The 23,109-nt window shown below is 33.6% G+C and overlaps 5 protein-coding genes across 5 annotated transcripts; all 5 read right to left on the bottom strand.

The window, feature by feature from the left end:
- Positions 1 to 1,055: 1,055 nt before the first annotated feature.
- On the bottom strand, positions 1,056 to 3,669 carry LOC134334895 (olfactory receptor 52K1-like; the record flags this gene model as incomplete). The annotated part of the gene is made up of 2 exons (XM_063017362.1): positions 2,882 to 3,669; positions 1,056 to 1,092 (listed from the first exon to the last, which is right to left on the bottom strand). Coding segments are annotated over exons 1-2 (825 nt in total), but the record flags the coding sequence as incomplete, so codon positions are not given.
- An 8,226-nt stretch (positions 3,670 to 11,895) lies between these two features.
- On the bottom strand, positions 11,896 to 12,843 carry LOC134334544 (olfactory receptor 52K1-like). Its single transcript, XM_063016900.1, has one exon. The coding sequence runs from the start codon at positions 12,838 to 12,840 to the stop codon at positions 11,896 to 11,898; it is 945 nt and encodes a 314-aa protein (XP_062872970.1). The 5' UTR covers positions 12,841 to 12,843.
- A 3,063-nt stretch (positions 12,844 to 15,906) lies between these two features.
- Positions 15,907 to 16,842, bottom strand: LOC134334894 (olfactory receptor 52N2-like). The gene has a single exon (XM_063017361.1). It carries the CDS (start codon positions 16,840 to 16,842, stop codon positions 15,907 to 15,909), a length of 936 nt encoding a protein of 311 aa, XP_062873431.1.
- Positions 16,843 to 18,043: 1,201 nt separating this feature from the next.
- LOC134334893 (olfactory receptor 52K2-like) lies at positions 18,044 to 18,982 on the bottom strand. Its single transcript, XM_063017360.1, has one exon. It carries the CDS (start codon positions 18,980 to 18,982, stop codon positions 18,044 to 18,046), a length of 939 nt encoding a protein of 312 aa, XP_062873430.1.
- Positions 18,983 to 20,426: 1,444 nt separating this feature from the next.
- Positions 20,427 to 22,304, bottom strand: LOC134334892 (olfactory receptor 52K1-like). The gene is made up of 2 exons (XM_063017359.1): positions 22,264 to 22,304; positions 20,427 to 21,402 (listed from the first exon to the last, which is right to left on the bottom strand). Exons 1-2 carry the CDS (start codon positions 22,302 to 22,304, stop codon positions 20,427 to 20,429), a joined length of 1,017 nt encoding a protein of 338 aa, XP_062873429.1.
- Between the last annotated feature and the right edge of the window lie 805 nt (positions 22,305 to 23,109).

The raw sequence follows: 23,109 nt of genomic DNA, 5'->3' as shown, positions 1-23,109 counted from the left end.
ATTTATAATCACTATTTTGTAAGATATCAGCAGTTAATTAGTATAATGTTGTTCATGAGTATGTTGGGGCAGTTTTCCATGCATTTTGGCGGATTTTTAAATACATTGTGACACTAGCAATCTGGCAACCCTAGTAAGGCACAGAAACAGCAGTTTGGAGATTTGCTGCAGCAGCATATGTGAGGTAAGTGTTTCCAGTTCATTTTAATACTTTAAATGCTCCCCAGGAGATAGTAAACTTGCTAACATTAGCGATAGATACAATATCAGTGCAAGAATGAATGGAAATTGTAGCCTGCTGCCTGCCTGCCTACTGGCTAGCTAACCTAAGATACAAAAAAAGCTCGCTAAGTTATTTTAATTTCAATAGAATAGTATGTAGCCATTATAACAAAGCTAACTAAGCTGTGCAACGATTTTAGAAGCTAGTTAACGTTACCTTAGCTAGCTGCAGCTAGGGTGGCCAGACGTCCGGTTTTAGGTCGGACAGTCCGGCTTTTCAGCTGCCAGTCCTCCATCCACGCAACGCTAGGACGGACACTTAAAAATCCTCCTTTTGGAGTGAACTGGTTTCATTTTTGATCAATATTGTCTGTCATTGGCTCAGGTACATGTCAAAACAAATGCTTTGTATTTCATTGGTTTAACAGCCTCATTTGACTGCTTATAGTGCTACCACTGACCAATCGCAGAAGGTCCGCCCTCTAAATGCTAGTCTGTGATTGGGTGGTTGAACTTCGCCCGCCCTCTCTGTTCTGCATACACCTCTACCTGAGTCAATTAGTCAGTTCTCAGGAACGCTGTAAAAATCCCAAAAAGTAAACTTTTGGAGGCAGCGAGGAACGGACTTAAATATGAAAAGTAGACACAACATTTAGTGAGTAAAACAGTAATTTGTTACAGAATTCTTGCTTAAATTGGTCAAAAACTCTGTTATGTGGGTTATGGTTTCATTCTGTGTGTTGCAGTATCGTGTCCCCCTGTTCCTAATATGACGTCCTCCTTTTGGGTGTAATGTCCTCCTTTTGGGTGTAATGTCCTCCTTTTGGGTGTAATGTCCTCCTTTTTGTGACTATAAATATGGCCACCCTAGCTACAGCAGAGATAAAAAATTTACCTCAGGGAAATGTTTGTGAGCATGGGCAAAAGAGTTAGGGTTATTATGTTCAACCGTAATATCACTAAGGTTAATTATTATTTGTTTCCAATGTTTCTAACCATAGTTTGTTTATTATTACCTCCTTTTGCGACGTTTTTAACAGTCTGGAACCAACATGGTGCAGTATTTGCAGGAACAGAGGAAGCCCTCACCGTTTGTATTATCCTTTAGAGTATAGCGTCTCAAGAAACGCGTGTAACACTTAAATAAAAAAAAAAATAAAAAAATAAAAAGAATCCTTGTGCTGACTGTTATTATTGCTATTATTATTATTATTATTATTATTATTAGAAGTATTAGTAGTAATTGTAGCAGTATTAGTATTATTATTTACATATTTACATTTACGGCATTTAGCAGACGCTCTTACAGTACTTTGACAGTATATTATCTGAGCAATTGAGGGTTAAGGGCAACCTGGCAGTGATGGGGCTTAAACCAGCAACCTTTTGATTAATAGTCCATGCAGTACCTTAACCACTAAGCTGTCCAACTGCCCATATCAGCATTAAAGTTAACAACCCAACATTCATGGTAAAATTAACCCAGCATTGGGTAAAAAAGAACCTCATAGTTGAGTTGTTGTAACTCAGCACAATGGTTAAACTGCATAACCCAACAAGTTTGGTTAAAATAACCCAGCATGTGTTTTGTCCAATATTTACCCAGCGCTGGGTTGCCAAATAACTTAGGTTATTTTTTAGTGTAGGCTCGCCACGCATGATAATGCATGAAAGCTTTATTGTGCGGCTATTTATAAGTTTGATATGCGGCAGATATTTTAAATAATTTGCTTAATGAATTATTTGCTATTTGGGATATATAAAATAATGAGAAATTGAATGGTAATGGGTGATTTAGTTTTCGACTGGCGGTGCCTTTCAAGCCGAGATGCACGAGTTACATCGTTCTTTAAGTTGTTCGTAAATCGCTAAGATCAGTCAACCTGGGAAACGCACCCCAGGTCGAAGCAAGAGGAGTTATCAGTATTATTATTTTTTTATTTCAATATATGCCTGTTATAAAGAGCAAAATGTTACCTCTGAATTGTGGTGATTAATTATTAATTTGGCACAAAACTATATATAAAATAAACAATAAATAAATAAATAATTGTATTTGTCTAGTTTAAAAAAAGTTGTTCTTACACAAACATTTAGTCAAGCCAAGATACAAAAATGTGCTAAATTGTATATACAAACTATTTTAAAGTAAAAGGTATACTACAAAACAACATTATATTTTCATATAAAAATCATACACTCATTAAATTAAAACATAACATTCTACAAAATTTTTAATAATAAATATCAATACCTTCTATTATAAGTTAGCAAATAAATCAAAATTTATTTTGTGTTTTGAAAGTTCCTGGTATGTACAGTAAGTTATGTAATTACACACTTTCATATACAAGAGCATGCATGCAAATTCAATAGCAACACATAATATTATTTGTACATTTGTCAACAAAGTTAAGATTTATTCTGTAAAAATATGTGAAATTCTGTTATTTTATTATTATTTTAGTGGAAGTTTCTCCAATTATACTAATTTAAAAAGTGAAATAAACTATCATATTGAATTAAGGAAACATAAAAATGTTACATCATAAATAATGCATCTTTTTACTTATAATGCAAAATATCTTTATTGTGATTGTTGCTGCATTACAATGGTGAGACCTTTAAATTGCTTATTAGTTTAAGAAATTGTTGTCTTATTTCTGTTGTTCTTACTCCATAAATAATTGGATTAAAACAGCATGGAAATAGTATGTACATCGTACTCAAGAACAAACGGGAGTCGGAGGACAAACCATTCCTGATTCTGTATGACAGAAATGCAATCAGGACAAATAATAAACAATTAAGAATGACAATTATATGTGTGATACATGTGTTAATGGCCTTTAAGTGGGCTTTACCAGATTTAAATACAGAAACAAATATTACTACATATGATGCAACAATGAATAGAAAATTAACCATTGGTATTAAAAAAGTTGATATAAGCCCGATTAAGCTATTAAGAGAAGTGTCTCCACAGGCTAACTGAACCAATGCCATGTGTTCACAAAAACAGTGTTCTATCACATTTGAACAGAAACGTAATCTTCCTGCCAAATATATTATTATTGCATTTAGTAGAAAAATTCTGAAAACTGGCACAATAATAAATTTTAAAAACTTGTGAATTTCCATATATTTATGATAGTTCAGAGGTTTGCATATAGCAAAAAAACGATCCATAGCCATGCACACTAGTACTGTGGACTGAAATCCACCAAAAATCTGAATACAAAGCATTTGTACTAAACAACCTGCAAGAGAAATTCCATTCCAGCCAAATAAAAAGTCCAGCAGCAAACTTGGTACAAAACAAACAGGCCATACAAAGTCTACAACACTCATAACACCAATAAGAACATACATAGGAGAGTGCAGACTTCTCTGAGATATAATTACATAAATGATAACAGAGTTTAATATGATAGAAAGCAAAAACATTAGGAAATATGGGATGAATAGAATGGAGCGCCATTCCCCCAAACCAACAAAACCACTTAGTTTGAAAGTTGTAAAAGAAATATTTTGCGTTGTAAAATTTAGCATTTTGCTCAATGTTTGTTTAAAACCAAATAATTAATAAAAAGCTAATAAAACATTCATACTATAATATTATTATAATATTATAGGTAAACAGCAGTATTAAATGGTCCACTAAATAATAATTTTATATAATAATTGAAAAATAATCTACAATTAAAATGATTCATACACATTAAACAAAACAGTATCTTGCTCACTTACATTTGCAACACATTCAACACATTAAAAAAGTTTTTAAATGTAAAAGACAACTGTCCATATAATTATACATTATAAATAAAACTTAAAAAAAACTATTAATCTAACATCACATTTAAACACATCCGTTTGCAGTTCTGCAATGATTCATTTTACAAACAAAACTGAAATATAAACAAATGCTCACACTCTGCATTGCACAAAGATAATGTAGAGCACATGAATACCAAACAAAATCAATCCCACCCTTAATACAGATACTTATCACACATAGTAGCAAGTAAAGCCGTAACATGCATCTTGTATTTAAATACACTTTGTGTTCTCATGAGGTCGGGCTTTATTCCTTTAGGCTTAATATCAAATGTTCGTATCAAAATATGAATATGTAAGAGACTTGATCATCTCTGTATTGTACAAGCCTTCCTGGACAGTAATTTCATGGCTCTGAATGGCAACACAGTCATACAGTGTTATGAATAATGTATATTTGCCATAATTCTTTTATTTTATAGTAACATTTTATATTATTTTATTACATTTTACATTTTATACATTTTATTTATAAACACAATAAATAATCAACGTAAATAATAAATTTATATAGTGGATATAAAAAATATAAAACCACCCCTCTTACAATGCCAGGTTTCAGTGACGTAAAAAGGAGAATCATTACAAAACTTTTTCTGTGAACTATAACATGTACAATGTAATTGAAAACCAAACTGAAATGTACATTTTCAGCATTTAGCAGACACCTTTATCCAAAGCAACTTACAATACTGTGACAGAGGACAGTCTGAGAAATTGAGGTTTATGGGCCTTGCTCATGGGCCCAACAGCAGCAACCTGCCAGCGGCCTTTTAAATACTAGTACTAGACTACTACTCTCTACATGTGTTAACTTTTTGTTTGTGTGTGTGTGGGGGGGTGGGTGTTAAAAAAAACCTTAAACTAATGTTTTGCTAAAGCATTTTTTAATTTTATGGAAGTATTCTGTCTTTTTAGGTACAAGCCTATCAGCATATCTTATCTACCTTGCAAAAGTCCTCCAAATCTGTCAGATTGTAAGGGCATCGCCTGTGCACCACTCTTTTCAGGTCATCCCACTTCTCTAAGTGAAGACATTCTTTTGTTGATATGGAGATATGCTTTGGGTCATTTTCATGCTGAAAGGTAAAAGTCCTCTTCATCCACAGCTTTTTTTTTTAGTAGAGGTCTAAAGATTTTGTACCAAAATTTGAAACTGTTCATAATTCCATCCACTTTGTCTAAAGCCTCACTTCCAGCTGAAGAAAAACTCAACCTCAGCAATGTTTAGTTGTATTTCAGGGTTTAAATTATTTCATTCATGTGAAAAAAATAATTGTATTTGTTGATGTACACAAAGAAATGAAATAAATGAAATGCTTGTTCAGAGGGCAGTTTGACTGGCACAGAAGTAGATGACCTGGTTTGCTGAAACTCTGCCATAGAAAGCTGCTTGGGCAGTGGTAGCTCAGCAGTTAAAGTACAGGACTAGTAACTGGAAGGTCACTGGTTCAAGCCCCACATTTGCCAGGTTGGCACTGATGGGCTCTTCAGCAAGGCCCTTAACCCTCAGTTGCTTGCAATGTACTGTATATAGTCTTAATTGTAAGTCGCTTTGGATAAAGGTGTCTGATATGTTCTGAAAATATAAATGATGTCAAGTTTGGCCCTCTACAATTCCACAACCGATAAACCAAAAAAATCAGTTTGCTCTGTACACTCTAAAAAATGCTGGGTTGTTTTTTTTTCTACCCAAACGCTGGGTTGAGGCAGTTGGGTTACCTTGCTGGGTTATTTCTCACTTAAATAACCCAACTGTTTCTCAACCCAGCACTTGGGTTTCCTTGTCCTGTTGCCAATAGCTAAATTCCCTTAAGAATATAAATGCATTCGTTATGGCCTGTGTTGCCAGATTGGGCGTATTTTATTCGAAACTGGCGGGAAAATTGGCACGTTTCAAGGCATCACGATATTGCAAATAAAAATATTTCAAATGTCACTAAATTCATAATTACTGTTCTGTAGGATATTAGCAGTTAATTAGTATAATGTTTTTCATAAGTATGTTTGGGCGGTTTTCCATGCATTTTGCCGGATTTTAAAATTCATTTTATAAAACGGATAGTTCCGGTCCTAAAATCTGATTGGCTGAGCCGCGTTCGAAGCCGTTGTAAAATCCCCGATAAACGCACACCTATGACCACCTCACATCATTCCATATTAATACGCCACTGATAAGAAAAAGTTAATGTTATGTTCGCCCTCATGTCCTCATGTCGAGACCGTGCGTTACTGCTATGATTTTAGCACGGGAAAGAAGTTTTTCCGCTTCGCGTCGTGCCAAAAACGTCATCCCCCATGCTAAAATCACAGTAACGCACGGTGTCGAGTGGCTTATTGCTTTAGTGACACTGTAGCAATCTGGCAACCCTGGTAACGGCCTAGCATGGGCAAAATAGTTATATACGTTGAACCGTAATATCACTAACGTTAATTATTATTTATTTCCAATGTTTCTAACTATAGTTTGTTTATTATTACCTCCTTTTGCGACTTTTTTTAACAGTCTGGAACCAACATGGTGCAGTATTTGCAGGAACAGAGGAAGCCCTCACCGTTTGTATTATCCTTTAGAGCAGGGGTTTTCAACCTTTTTGGACATGCGCCCCCCTTCGTGTGCCAACCGTGAACTTGCGCCCCCCTCCCCCAACTCTAAAAGAACGTAATTAATGTTGTGCACATTATATAATTTTGCTGATTGAAAATATTATTTTAAAAAGATAATACAGATAATACATCTGAGCCGATTCTATCAGCACATTATATAAATTCATGGTTCACTTTGGTAAATCATAAGTGGTTCTTGCTTTTTGATGTAGATGAGAGCAGAAAACGTTACTTCACAGAGCATAGACAAAAGTTCATCAATTACTAAGTTGGTTAGTTCGGGATCATCTGCTCTGACTGAAAACGTTTAGCTCCACAGGCAGAACGACTCTGACTCTGTGGTAATACTCAGTATAATTAAGCCTGAGCTTTTTAAGGTAAGCGAGTCACACAAAATGTTCTGTAGTAGTTGGTGTTTATTTACAACCGCAACATTCATTATAACAGTAAACACGGAGAGATGACTGAGAAAAGAAACTTACGCTGCGCTTAAAATGAATTGACTCCCGAGTCACTTATAATCGATACTGTGAACTACGGTGGCCGAGAAGTGCAAAACAACTTTACATTTCAGAAAACAAAATTACAAAAAAACAAAAACAAATTTACAACGAAAGCAAAAACAAATTTACAAGTGCTTGGGTACCCAGTGTTTGTAAATTTGTTTTGGCATATGTAAAAGTGTTTCAGCACTTGTAAATTTGTTTTCGGCATATGTAATTTTGTTTTCTAAAATGTAAATTTGTTTTGCACTTCTTGGCCACACATTTTTGACGGAAAGGGTAGGTACAATAAACCGGAAGTGCGTGTTGCTTACCTGCTGTCAATCAAACTGTTTCTCAGCGGTAAAGTGAACGGAGTTTGTGATGGTAACGATAAACAAGGTTTTGTCTAGTTTGTGGAAATCATTTTATCCAGTTGACCCGCTATTGTTTTTCTTGTGGAAAGTTATTAGATAGTTTGTGCAGATGTTTAGACATGGTGTGTGCATCTCTATCTACCGTCCGCTCTTCTAAACATCTAAGGAATTCCCACAAGAACAACAAAAGCGAATTAATGAAAATAATTAACACAAAATGGACAAAACATTGTTCATGATTTGATACCACATTTGATACCAAGGCTTTGAAGCTTGTTTCACTTTTGTAACACTGGACTCAGTGTATCGGAGCTTATATTAAAGCAGCATGTGCGGGACTGATGAAGCTTTGGCGCTGTGTTTTATCTCACTGATTATATAAGAGACAATCAAACCAGGGTTACCCACCGTCCTGTAAAATACAGAATCCTTCTTTATTTGGAAACTAAACACCGCGTTCAGTATTGAACTGATACAGGACGCTTTGTTCCGTATTTTTATCAATGGGAGACAGAGTGATGTGTATAAAACAGAAGGAAACTGCAGCTACTGTGGGAATTAAGTAGTGTTCACTTTTATTCTTAGTAACGCGGTGTGTGCGCAATATAACCTGTGTAATACACCGCTGTATGAGTAGCACCGTGGGCAGAGTGCGTTGAAACAATAGCGGGTCAACTGGATAAAATGATTTCCACAAACTAGACAAAACCTTGTTTATCGTTACCATCACAAACTCCGTTCACTTTACCGCTGAGAAACAGTTTGATTGACAGCAGGTAAGCAACACGCACTTCCGGTTTATTGTACCTACCCTTTCCATCAGAAATGTGCGGCCGAGAAGTGCAAAACAAATTTACATTTTAGAAAACAAAATTACATATGCCGAAAACAAATTTACAAGTGCTGAAACACTTTTACATATGCCAAAACAAATTTACAAACACTGGGTACCCAAGCACTTGTAAATATGTTTTTGCTTTTGTTGTAAATTTGTTTTTGTTTTTTTGTAATTTTGTTTTCTGAAATGTAAATTTGTTTTGCACTTCTCGGCCACCGTAGTGAACAGAGCGTCTCTCTTAAAGACACAAACACGTCCTATAACAGCGGTCGTTGCTTTTGACACCGGTTATCTTCGCTGTGAGCTCTATTTTGAAGGTTTTTTTCAGACGGAACTGAATAACATTAAACGTGCGTGTGAGTGTGGTCAGTTAGAGTAATGAAATATGTCTCCCGTGAAAAAATGAATTGCTTTAGTTTTAGAAGTAAAAAAATGCATATATAAATAATATGTGGGCTGCAATCAAAGAAACGCGTGTAGCACTTAAATCAGTGAAAATAATATATTAATTAATTTTTTTATTTATTTTAAATAATAAAAAAAACCAAAAGCATCTTTGTGCTGACTGTTTATTATTTCTATTATTATTATTATTGTTATTATTATAATTATTATTATTAGAAGTAGTAGTAGTAATTGTAGCAGTATTAGTATTCATATTTACATATCAGCATTAGAGTAAACAACCCAACATTCATAGTAAAATTAACCCAGCATTGGGTAAAAAAGAACCTTGGGTTGTTGTAACAAACCAGCACAATGGTTAAACTGCATAACCCAACAAGTTTGGTTAAAATTACCCAGCATGTGTTTTGTCCAATATTTACCCAGCGCTGGGTTGCCAAATAACTTAGGTTGGGTTGTTTTTAGGCCAGCATTTTTTAGTGTAGGCTCGCTACGCATGATTGATGAAAGCTTTATTGTGCGCCTACTTATAAGTTTGATATGCGGCAGATATTTTAAATAATTTGCTTAATAAATTATTTGCTTTTGGTGATATATAAAATAATGAGAAATTGAATGGTAATGGGTGATTTAGTTTTCGGTGCCTTTCAAGCCGAGATGCAGAGGCGGAGTCAACAAAGAACTACTTAAACTCGTTCGTAATTACGGAGACTTACAAGAGCTTTTGGGAGACACTCGCTAACATGGCGTTCTTAAAGTTACATCGTTCTTTAAGTTGTTTTTATTTCAAAATGTGCCTGTTATAAAGAGCAAAATTTTACACCTGGACTGTGGTGATTAATCATTAATTTGGCACAAAACTATATAAAAAATAAACAAGAGATAAATTACGGAAGCATATTTACGGAAGCGTATTGCTGCCACACAGATAAAAAAAAAATACCGTCAGTATGTTGTTATAACGAGAAAGTATGTCGTTATAACGAGAAAAGATGTCGTTATAACGAGAAAATGATGTCGTTAAAACGAGAAAAGGATGTCGTTAAATGCTGCATAGCTGATGGAAGCGTATCTGCTGATGGAGAGACAGTTTGCACACATGCATGATGCTGTAGTTTGTGTAACCTTGCAGCTTGCCGTGCAGATCAGGATTCTCCTTTAGGAGCAACAATGTCTAAACTTTAGACAAGTTTAATATTCAACATTTGTCTGGCATTCGGCATTCCGATCTAAATAAGTGCTTCAAAAACACATAAGACCTTCTTATTTTATGATTTCTTACACGAATGAAAATAGTCAACATACTACAAAAACAATTTTATGTTAATTTTAATATTACGTCTATTTATTTAAAGAAAGGTTATAATGAAACCGCTTATCAAGCTCCCACTTCGTTTAATGAGTTAGGGACCGTCATAAAACTAACTGAGAAACGTAGGAAACAGTTACACTGCACTTATCCAGACTAATAAATCCATTTAAATCTTGTATGATTTGTATTTTTGGAAATATAATTTGTATATTTGAAATATAAATTTATTACAGATTTATTAATCTTTATTTAAATGTAATGTAAAATAAATACTATGTCATTTCAAAAAATAAGGTTTGTGTAGTAGGTGAGAAACATTGATGTGTTTGTGTAAACATTGTTTGACATTAATTCATCAAATCATACAAGATTTAAATGGATTTATTTGTCTGGATAAGTGCAGAGAAAATGTCTCCTACGTTTCACCTTTAGTTTTATGACGGTCCCTAACTCGTTCGACAAAGTGGGAGCTTGATAAACGGTTTCATTATAACCTTTCTTTAGATAAATAGACGTAATCTTAAAATTAACATAAAATTGTTTTTGTAGTATGTTGACTATTTTCATTCGTGTAAGAAATCATAAAATAAGAAGGTCTTAGGTGTTTTTGAAGCACTTATTTAGATCGGAATGCCGAATGTCAGACAAATGTTGAATATTAAACTAAGTTTAGACATTGTTGCTCCTAAAGGAGAATCCTGATCGGCACAACAAGCTGCAAAGTTACACAAACTACAGCATCATGCATGTGTGCAAGCTGTCTCTCCATCAGCAGATACGCTTCCGTCAGCTACGCAGCATTTAAGGTAATGACCTTTTCTCGTTATAACGATATCCTTTCTCGTTATAACGACATACTTTCTCGTTTTAACGACATACTTTCTCGTTATTACGACATACTGACGGTATTTTTTTTTATCTGTGTGGCAGCAATACGCTTCCGTAATAAATAAATGTTAAAAAATAAATGTCTCTAGTTTAAACAATGTTGCCCTTACACAAACATATACTCAAGCCAAGCTCCAATAAGGGGAGGCACGGTGACTCAGTGAGTAGCACTGTGACCTTACAGCAAGAAGGTCCTGGGTTCGATCCTCTGGGCCCTTTCTGTGTGGAGTTTTCATGTTCTCCCCATGTCTGCATGGGTTTCCTCCCGCAGTCCAAAGACATGCAGTCAGGTTAACTGGAGATACTAAATTGTCCATGACTGTGTTTAACATTAAACTTGTGAACTAATGAATCTTGTGTAACCAGTAATTACCTGTCATGAATGTTGCCAAAGTGTGTAAAACGTGATGTTAAAATCCTAATAAATAAGATCCAAAAATTAAATTGTATATACCAACTATTTTAAAGTAAAAGGTATACTACAAAACAACATTATATTTTTATATACAAATCATACACTTATTAAATTAAAATATAACATTCTGCAAAATTATAACATATAAGAATTTATCATAGGCCTAAGTTAGCAAATACATTCCTTTTTTTTTTTTTTAAGTTCCTGGTGTGTACAGTAAGTTTTGTAATTACATACTTTTATTTACAAGAGCATGCATGCAAATGTAATAGCAACACAGTGTTATTTGTAAATTTGTCAACAAAGTTGAGATTTATTCTGTAAAGATCTGTGAAATTCTGTGTTTTTTTTTAAATTATTATTATTTTAGTGGAAGTTCCTTCAATTATACTCATTAAAAAAAAGTAAAATGAACTATCATATTAAATTAGGGAAACAAAAAAATGCTACATCACAAATAATGCATCTTTTTTATTTATAATGTAGTCTTTATTGTGATTGTTGCTGCATTACAATGGTAAAACCTTCAAATTGCTTATTAGTTTTAGAAATTGTTGTCTTATTTCTGTTGTTCTTACTCCATAAATAATTGGATTAAAACAGCATGGAAATAGTATGTACATCGTACTCAAGAACAAACGGGAGTCAGGAGACAAATTATTCCTGATTCTGTATGACAGAAATGCAATCAGGACAAATAATAAATTGACTGTCATGACAATTATATGTGTGATACATGTGTTAATGGCCTTTAAGTGGGCTTTACCAGATTTAAATACAGAAACAAATATTACTACATATGATGCAACAATGAATAGAAAATCTGCCATTGGTATCAAAAGAGTTGATACAAGCCCGATTAAGCTATTAAGAGAAGTGTCTCCACAGGCTAACTGAACCAATCCCATGTGTTCACAAAAACAGTGTTCCATCACATTTGAACAGAAACGTAATCTTCCGGCCAGGCCTATCATTAAAGCATTTAAAAAAAGAAATCTGAAAACTGGCACAATAATAAATTTTAAAAACTTGTGAATTTCCATATATTTATGATAGTTCAGAGGTTTGCATATAGCAAAAAAACGATCCATAGCCATCCACACTAGTACTGTGGACTGAAATCCACCAAAAATCTGAATACAAAACATCTGTACTAAACAGCCGGCAAGAGAAATTCCATTCCAGCCAAATAAAAAGTCCAGCAGCAAACTTGGTACAAAACAAACAGGCCACACAAAGTCTAGAACACTCATAACACCAATAAGAACATACATAGGAGAGTGCAGACTTTTCTGAGATATAATTAAATAAATGATAACAGAGTTTGATATGGTAGACAGTACAAACATTAGGAAATATGGGATAAATAGAATGGAGCGCCATTCCCCCAAACCCACAAAAGCACTTAGTTTAAAATTTGTGAAAGAAATATTTTGTGTTGTAAGATTTTGCATTCTGATCAATGCTTGTTTAAAACCTAAAAATTAACACAAGGTTAATAAAACATTCATGTTATAATATTATTATTATATTATAGGTAAACACCAGTATTCAATAGTCCAGTATAACATGAAAAATAATCTACAATTAAAATGATTCATACACATTGAATTACATTTGCAACACATTCAACACATTTTAATGTAAAAGACAACTGTCCATATAATTATAAATTACAAATAAAACTATTAATCTAACATCACAGTTAAACACATTCTTTTGCAGTTCTGCAATGATTCATTTCACAAACAAAACTGAAATATAAGCAAATGCTCACACTCTGCATTGCACAAAGATAATGTAGAGCACATGAATATCAAACAAAATAAATCCCACCCCAGTACAGATGCTTATCACAAAGCAAGTAAAGCCTTAACATGCCTCTTGTATTTAAATACAACTTGTGTTCTCATGAGGTTGGGCTTTATTCCTTCAGGCTTGATATCAAATGTCAGGATCAGCATATGAATATGTAGGAGGCTTGTTTATCTCTGTATTGTACAAGCCTCCCTGGACAGAGTGTGAATAGCAAGACAGTCATACAGTGTTATGAATAATGTATATATATATATATAATATTTTCTTATTTTATAGCAAAATTTAACATTAAACAAAGACACCCTTAATAAACACAATATATAATCAACATAATTAATAAATCTATATAGTGGATATAAAAAATATAAAACGTCTTACCACCCCTCTTACAATGCCAGGTTTTTCTGTGAACTATAATATTCAATGTAGGTAAAAACTTATTTATATTTTCAGCATTTAGCAGACACCTTTATCCAAAGCAACTGACAGTACTGTGACAGAATACAGTTTGAGAAATTGAGGGTTAAGGGCCTTGTGCATGGCCCAACAGCAGCAACCAGTTGTGGGACTTGAACCAGCAACCTTTTGATTACCAGTCCAGTGACTTAACCACTAGACTAAAACTCCCTACACCTCCACCTACATTAATGGGGTTGCATGAATATGGACAACCCTAAACTAATATTTTGTTGAAATTTTTATTTTATTTTATGAAAGTATTCTGTCTTTTTGGGTTGGGGCATATCTTGACTCAGATTGTAAGGGCATCTTTTGTGCACCACCCTCTTCAGGTCATCTCACACATTTTCAATTGGATTCAGGTCTGGGTTTTGGCTGGGTCATTCCAAAACTTTGATCTTCTTCTGGTGAAGACATTATTTTGTTGATATGGTGGTATGCTTTGGGTCATTTTTCATGCTGAAGGGTGAATTTTTCTTCATCTTTAGCTTTTTAGCAGAGGCCTGACGATTTTGTGCCAGTATTGATATTTAAAACTAATTCCATCCACTTTGACTAAAGCCCCAATTCCAGCTGACGAAAAACAGACCAAAAGCATAATGCTGCCACTGCCTTGCTTTACTGTGGGTGATGTTCTTTTGGTGATGCACCAAACATACCTTTTCAAATTTTGCCCAAAACAGTATAACCTTGGTCTAAACAGACCGTAACACATTTTCCCACATGCATTTGGCATGCTTGATGTAGGTTTTTGCGAAATGTATCCCGACCTGGATGTTGTTCCTGCCACCCTACACCACAGATCAGACATAAAAGGAAATTGGAGATTATTGTCACATGTACACAATCAGTACTTGCCAGAAATTCCTGCAGCTCATTTAATGTTGCTGTAGGCCTCTTGGCATAACGCCCAGTTCTTAGTAATGTCACTATTGTTCCTTATTTTATTTAGTTTTTAATGAACGGCTTTACTGTGTTCCATGGTATATGTAAAGACTTGGAAGGAAAGTACTCTTCTCCTGACTAATACCTTTTAACAATGAGATTCCTTTTATGCTTTGTTAACTCTTTGCGGACCATAACTTTTGCTGTAAGATACAACTAAACAAATGTCAAAAAAGTCCAATTAGATGAGCTGAACTTTATATGGGGTTAATCAGAGTCATTTACAGAGTCAGCACTTATTTAAAGAAGAAGTTGGGGTTTTAGTCATGTTGGTACAGTAGTAGTACAGTAGTAGTAGTACAGTAAGGTTAAATAAAAAGCTTTACTTATTAATGGCTTATTTTAAACCACATTTTTAATAATTAAAAAAAAATTTTTGGTATTTTTTCCTGTATTTTTATATTTTATTTATTTAGGAAAAGTAAGAAAAAAGCCATTGTAAACAATTTTGCTTTAGCTAGATGTTAAACTTTATTTTGGAGATCCATGGTGGAAAAAGTTAAGGAAAATATTTCTAAACATTAGCTGTGCTGTTGACTAAATACATTTACATTTTCTGCATTTAGCAGATGCTAAAGTTTTTACATAGAGTAATATAGTCATTAAAATAGAAACAAGTACTACTACAATGTGATTTATAATACAGCACACATTTTTATAGGTACTCAAAAATACCTATAAATACCTACTGAAATCCCCCTAGTATTACAGAAGTGTTAAATAAATTAATCTTTTGTTATACATCAAGAATAAATAAAGTAATTGCAACAATAATAAATTACATAATATTATGTACAATGCATTATATCACCTTCATTACAGGGTAAAGAACCAGACACTCTTCTTCAAGAGTTTTATCTAGACAGCTAGTAGTAGCCAACTTTATTTTTTTAAATAAAAAACTCCGCTCTATGTGGAGATGTTTGCTGCATGTCTTTTACGATTTCTGGTATTATTAAACTTGTTTGCTAATACTGACAAAAAGAGTAACTCATCTAGAAGAAGTTTTATTTTATTTTTATTTTTTTACTTTAAACTTATTGCTTTATGTATGCATGTACAGATAATTGAGTTGAACTTTTTAAACTACTGTTTTTTTTCTGTTTTAATCATTAAGAATTAAGAATAAATTTGTAATTGTATCAGAAAATGTAATTAAATGATGAGTTGGTTTAAGATTTTCACATCTATCCTCTACTCTGTTCACCACATAGCTGCCAGTAACTACATGATTATCTAGCTTCCAAAAGTTATAAATCAGCCATAAAACTTAAAATATATAACCATTTAAAGATTTATTAGGACTTGATCTGGCTAATAACATTCAAAACCTGCTCCCTTATTTCCTTAGTTCTAACACCATAAATAATTGGGTTGAAACAGCTTGGAAAAAGTATGTACATTGTACTTAAAAAAATGCGATTAGGAGAAGATAAGTTATTACTAATTCTGTATGACATAAAAGCGGTTAAAGCGAATAAAAGACTAACTACCATGACTATTATATGGGTAATGCAGGTGTTGAAAGCCTTTAAGCTGGCCCTGCCTGATTTCAGTATAGAAACAAGTATTACTGCATATGAACATGTGATCAAAATACAATCAGCAGTTATTATAAGAAAAGCAGCCATAAGTCCAATTATGTTATTGATTGAAGTATCTCCACATGCCAGCTTCACCAGTGCCATATGTTCACAAAAACTGTGATCTATCACATTTGTTGAACAGTAAGATAATTTTCCAGCCCAGTATATCATTGTAGTAATTATTAATACATTTCTGATAAGTGGAAGAATAACAAACTTTAGAAAGTTGGGCATACCCATATGTTTGTGATAATTTAGAGGTCTGCATATAGCAAAGAATCGATCCAGGGCCATCCAGAGCAATATAGTAGTCTGAAATGTGCCAACGCAATGAATAGAAAACATTTGTATTAAGCAGCCCACAAGAGAAATTTCATTCCAGTTAAACAACAAGCTAAACAGCATATTTGGTACAAAAAATACTGGCATAGACAAGTCCACAAAAGCCATAAGCCCGATCAGTACACACATAGGAGAGTGCAGAGTCCTTTTAGATATGATTAGATATATTAGCATGGAGTTTGATATAATAGATAATAAAAACATAAGTAAATAAGGAATGGATAAAATTGACCTCCATCCTCCTAACTCATGGAAACCATTCATGTTGAAAGTTGTAAATGAAGTACTGTTTGCAAAAACCAACATGATCTGAAAACTGCAGATTCTTAAGAGTCTATATGAACAAACATTAATATTACAAACATTAATTGTTAATATTTATAACATCAGGTTGTTTCATCATTTTTACCATAATGCCCAAATTACCAAAGAAAGAATTCAGTTGTTTCTATTTATGTACATAAACTAATACACTTAATACACAATTGTTGTAACATAAGGTTATTCACATAAGGAAAGAAAACACAATCTTCAGTAGTCATATTAAGTCATATCACATTATTACAGTTTGCCACAGCACAGTAACATCATTAATATATGAACAATATATATATCTTACTCCATACTTAAATGATAAGTAAATGCCCCTTGTCCTACAGTTATACTTGATGTGTTGTTTTATCTCTTAGCTCTTTACAAAAGCTTAACATATGCCTCTTTCTATATATACAGCTTGTTGTGTTCCCATGAGGTTTTTCCACAAGGTTGTGAGGAAACTTGGACTGTCCTCATAATCCTGCCTCATTTGTCTATCTGTCTGAGCAATTGTTGTTTTAAAAATTTTTTTGCCACTCTTTGTAATAAATGGATTCATAACTACTTTATTAGAAAGAACCTTAGCATGCAAAACCCTGCACCAATAAATAAGAGAAAATTATTGTGATCATGGGTGTGCCTATGAAATACAGTAGTTTTCCAAAGAAAGTTTTTTTGCAGTGCAAAATGCATTCTCTTTGTATTGCTCCAATGCCATACAGATCACTTTTATCCATGCCTTCTGACCAAAACAGCATTTAATGGTCTTCTGTCAATTAAGACATTTTAACAGTTCTTGTAGGAAGAGTTTATGATGAGCCTTATAAGCAGCTTCTGTCCTTAAAACAAGAAAATGATTCAGCAGCATGATGCATGAGGTGTCTCAAATCATTACCAAGCAGGCCTACAGCATCTGAGTTAAACTTTTTGAACTACTGCTTTATTCTCTAAACAGTTTTTAAAAAGTATACCATACTGCAGATTAATCATTAAGAATAACTTTATAATTGTATTATGGCACAATAAAATGTAATTAAATGATGAGTTGGTTTAAGATTTTCAAATCTATCCTTTATTGTGTTCAACACATAGCTGCCAGTAACTACATGATTTTCTAGCTTTCAAAAGTTATAAATCAGCCATAAAACTTACAATATATAACCCTATTAAGAATATACATGTTTAAATTAATTTATGAAGACATCATGTGGCTAATAACATTCAAAAACTGCTCCCTTATTTCCTTAGTTCTAACACCATAAATAATTGGGTTGAAACAGCTTGGGAAAAGTATGTACATTGTACTTAAAAAAATGCGATTAGGAGAAGATAAGTTATTTTTAATTCTATATGACATAAAAGCGGTTAAAGCGAATACAAGAGTAACTACCATGACTATTATATGGGTAATGCAGGTGTTAAAAGCCTTTAAGCTGGCCCTGCCTGACTTCAGTATAGAAACAAGTATTACTACATATGAAACTGTGATCAAAATACAATCAGCAGTTAATGTAAGAAAAGCAGCCATAAGTCCAATTATGTTATTAATTGAAGTATCTCCACATGCCAGCTGCACCAGTGCCATATGTTCACAAAAACTGTGATCTATCACATTTGTTGAACAGTAAGATAATTTTCCAGCCCAGTATATCATTGTAGTAATTATTAATACATTTCTGATAACTGGAAAAATTATAAACTTTAGAAAGTTGGGCATACCCATATATTTGTGATAATTCAGAGGTCTGCATATAGCAAAGAATCGATCCAGGGCCATCCAGAGCAATATAGTAGACTGAAATGAGCCAAAGCAATGAATAAAAAACATTTGTATTAAGCAGCCCACAAGAGAAATTTCATTCCAGTTAAATAACAAGCTAAACAGCATATTTGGTACACAAAATATTGGTATAGACAAGTCTGCAAAAGCCATAAGCCCGATCAATACACACATAGGAGAGTGCAGAGTCCTTTTAGATATGATTAGATATATTAGCATGGAGTTTAATGTAATAGATAATAAAAACATAAGTAAATAAGGAATGGATAAAATTGACCTCCATCCTCCTAACTCATGGAAACCATTCATGTTGAAAGTTGTAAATGAAGTACTGTTTGCAAAAACCAACATGATCTGAAAACTGCAGATTCTTAAGAGTCCATATGAACAAACATTAATATTACAAACATTAATTGTTAATATTTATAACATCAAGTTGTTTCATCATTTTTACCATAATGCCCAAATTACCAAAGAAAGAATTCAATTGTTTCTATTTATGTACATAAACTAATACACTTAATACACAATTGTTTGCCACAGCACAGTAACATCATTAATATATGAACAATATATATATCTTACTCCATACTTAAATGATAAGTAAATGCCCCTTGTCCTACAGTTATACTTGATGTGTTGTTTTATCTCTAAGCTCTTTACAAAAGCTTAACATATGCCTCTTTCTATATATACAGCTTGTTGTGTTCCCATGAGGTTTTTCCACAAGGTTGTGAGGAAACTTGGACTGTCCTCATAATCCTGCCTCATTTGTCTATCTGTCTGAGCAATTGTTGTTTAAATTTTTTTTTTTGCCACTCTTTGTAATAAATGGATTCATAACTACTTTATTAGAAAGAACCTTAGCATGCAAAACCCTGCACCAATAAATAAGAGAAAATTATTGTGATCATGGGTGTGCCTATGAAATACAGTAGTTTTCCAAAGAAAGTTTTTTTGCAGTGCAAAATGCATTCTTTTTGTATTGCTCCAATGCCATACAGATCACTTTTATCCATGCCTTCTGACCAGAACAGCATTTAATGGTCTTCTGTCAATTAAGACATTTTAACAGTTCTTGTAGGAAGAGTTAAATCATTTTTTCACAAATGATGAGCCTTATAAGCAGCCTTGCTCCCTGTGTGCATCAATGAGCCTTGGCCGCCCATGACCCTGTTGCCCGTTTACCACTGTTCCTTCCTTGGACCACTTTTGATAGATACTGACCACTGCAGACCGGGAACACCCCACAAGAGCTGCAGTTTTGGAGATGCTCTGACCCAGTCGTCTAGCCATCACAGTTAGGCCCTTGTCAAACTTGCTCAAATCCTTACGCTTGTCCATTTTTCTTGCTTCTAACACATCAACTTTGAGGATAAAATGTTCACTTGCTGCCTAATATATCCCACCCACTAACAGGTGCCGTAATGAAGAGATAGTCAGAGTTATTCACTTCACCTGTCAGTGGTCATAATGTTATGCCTGGTTGGTGTATAAGCTAACATTCCTTACATTAATAAAGCAATGAAAGAAAGCAACTGAAAGTTAATAGTCTTGCTCCTATAGGCTTAAAAAATTGTGACCTGGCATAGTCATTGATCTTTGCAGGATGATCCACAGAAGAATTCTTTTAGGGAAAAAAGTTATATAACAACCTCTTTTTTGCACCTTTTTCCCTTTGTCATCTGCACACCTTCAGTAAAGGGTAAGGCCAATAATTGTACAGCAACAACCACTTGGAACTGCAAGTCAAAGGTTTTTTATTGATTATATATGCACAGAACACTGAACATAATTACTTTAAATAAACTTTGATTTCATTAAAAAAAACTGAAAACTGTTTTCTAATTTCTTTTGTTCTCACTCCATAGATAATTGGGTTAAAACAGCTTGGAAAAAGCAAGTACATGGTACTCAAAAAGACACGGTTAGTAGAAGAAAAGTTATTTCTTGTTCTGTATGACAGAAAAGCAATTAAGGCAAACGTGATAGTAACTGTCATTACAATAATGTGAGTAATACAAGTATTAAAAGCTTTTAAGCTGGCCTTGCCAGACTTCAAAACAGAGGAAAGTATTATTAAATATGATACTGTAATGAAAAGAAAATCAGCAGTTGTTATAATAAAAAGAGCCACAAGTCCCAATATGTTGTTAGCTGAAGTATCTCCACATGCCAACTGAACCAATGCCATATGTTCACAAAAACAGTGATCTATTTCATTTGTTGCACAAAAAGATAATTTTCCAGCCCAAAAAACTATCATCACAATGAAGATCACATTTCTGATAACTGGAAAAATGATAAACTTCAGAAAGTTGGGCATTCTCATGTATTTGTGATAGTGCATAGGGGTGCATATTGCAAAAAATCGATCAAGAGCCATCCAGAGCAATATAGTAGACTGAAATGTGCCAAAAATTAGAAGGAAAAACATTTGTATTAAACAACCTGTAAGGGAAATTCCATTCCAGTTAAATAAGAAGCTGAACAGCATATTTGGTACGAAAAATACCGGCAAAGACAAGTCCACAAAAGCCATAAACCCAATCAGTACACACATCGGAGAGTGCAGAGACCTCTGAGTTATAATTAAATATATTAGAGTGGAGTTTGATGTTGTAGACAGTAAAAACATGAAGAGATATGGAATAGATAAAATGGGTCTCCATTCTCCTAAAGCATGAAAACCATTTAGTTTAAAATCTGAGAAAGAAATATTCTGTGCAGGAACTGATGACTGCATGTTGTAAGCACAACTAACCACTTTGCTTAAGGTTACAAAAGATTATAGTTATGATTGCATAATCCCAGTAAATTACACTTAATACAATTCTTTAAAAATACTTTTAAACTGTTAAATTAAAAATATATTACTCACAGCAGTGTTAACATCTAACTAAAAACTAAAACTAATCCAAAGGCAACAAAACAAACATTCATGTATCAATTTCTTCAGAGCGCTTATAAACAGAAATAACTACATTTGACCTGTTGCTTATGGTGCATCCCAGTTTAATGCTTAAAACTTAAAGTTTATCTCTGTCTTTTTATACGCCTTGTGGTTTCGCCTTGGGGATTTACATAAACACGATAAGCAGGTAATGGTTAAGCCCTACTGATCCTTACTCCATCCACTATGTACACACCATCTACATTCTGAAATACAGAATCCCAGTGGAACTGGTCATCCTGTGTAAGGAGTGGTTTATTTTCAATATAAAAAATAACAATAAGTAAATATTGAAGTAAAAGTGTAAATGTAGGGCATTTGTTGACAAACCATTTAAATATATTTAAAATATATTATTTATAAACCCCAAGTCATTTAGAAGGTTTTATTTAGTGTTTTAAAGATGTTAAACATCTTATTAGACAACTAATTCATTTATCTTTTTTACAGCTCCTAATTAATGTTTTGTTCTATAGCTTTTATACATAGTTAAATGTACGCTAAAGTGTTTAATAATTTTAGTACCGAATATAGAACTCTGTACCAGAGGTGTTTAACCCAAGGACAACAAAACATGAACACCCACACCTTTATACTTTTTGTGCTCTTTTTCAGAATCATACACCAAATAATCAGTTATTAAATCTAATTAAACCTTAATAACAACCTACACTTTAACCTATCTGATCTCTTCAACTGCTTTTTGCTGTAAAGCCACATCGCTACACATGGCATCTATTTTTTTTTCTTGTCCTTGCTTTTTCTTACTCACTCCCTTTGTGTCCTCAAAGGGAGCAGCAGAGAAAAAGATAGCAGGTGCAACTAGGAAAGCACCACACATACACCAAGAAATGGAGCACTACTCTTACCACTTCTTTTCAGAACAATGACTGCACCTTTAAAGAAGCATCTTTTTAAATCCAGTAACGAGTCTGCCAACATCAATGACAGTAAAGATAATTGTGGAACTCAGACAAAACTCATGCACAAATAGAATAGGGAACAGCTTTTTTTTCAGAGCTGTGGCCTCCATCACACCCGTCCCCATCCAGTCAAAGAACATACCATTGGACTGAGAAAGACTGAGCACACACACAAACACAGGACTGTGGGTCACACACAGACTATGCAGCATTTGCACACACAGTCAGTATTTAATACTCAAAGCTACAAATGTACATTTACTTAGGAGTGTAAAGATTTTTTTATTATGTAGTGTAAAGATTTTTTGTGATTTTACTACTACTGTCTTTTTCTCTGCTACTCTGAAGGAAAGATGCCATTCGAAATTTCATTGTACCTGTGTATAGTGACAATTAAGATTCTATTCTATTCTTTATTCAGGAACTTAAGGTAGAAGGAAAATGCATTTTTCAGTATAAGATAGCACAGCAGAGAATATCTATTGAACCTACAGGTCCTTCTCAAAAAATTAGCATATTGTGATAAAGTTCATTATTTTCCATAATGTAATGATAAAAATTAAACTTTCATATATTTTAGATTCATTGCACACCAACTGAAA

This window comes from Trichomycterus rosablanca, chromosome 20 (genome assembly GCF_030014385.1).
Source record: "Trichomycterus rosablanca isolate fTriRos1 chromosome 20, fTriRos1.hap1, whole genome shotgun sequence".
NCBI classification, from domain to species: Eukaryota; Metazoa; Chordata; class Actinopteri; order Siluriformes; family Trichomycteridae; genus Trichomycterus; species Trichomycterus rosablanca.
This window is presented reverse-complemented; position numbering and strand designations above follow the sequence as displayed.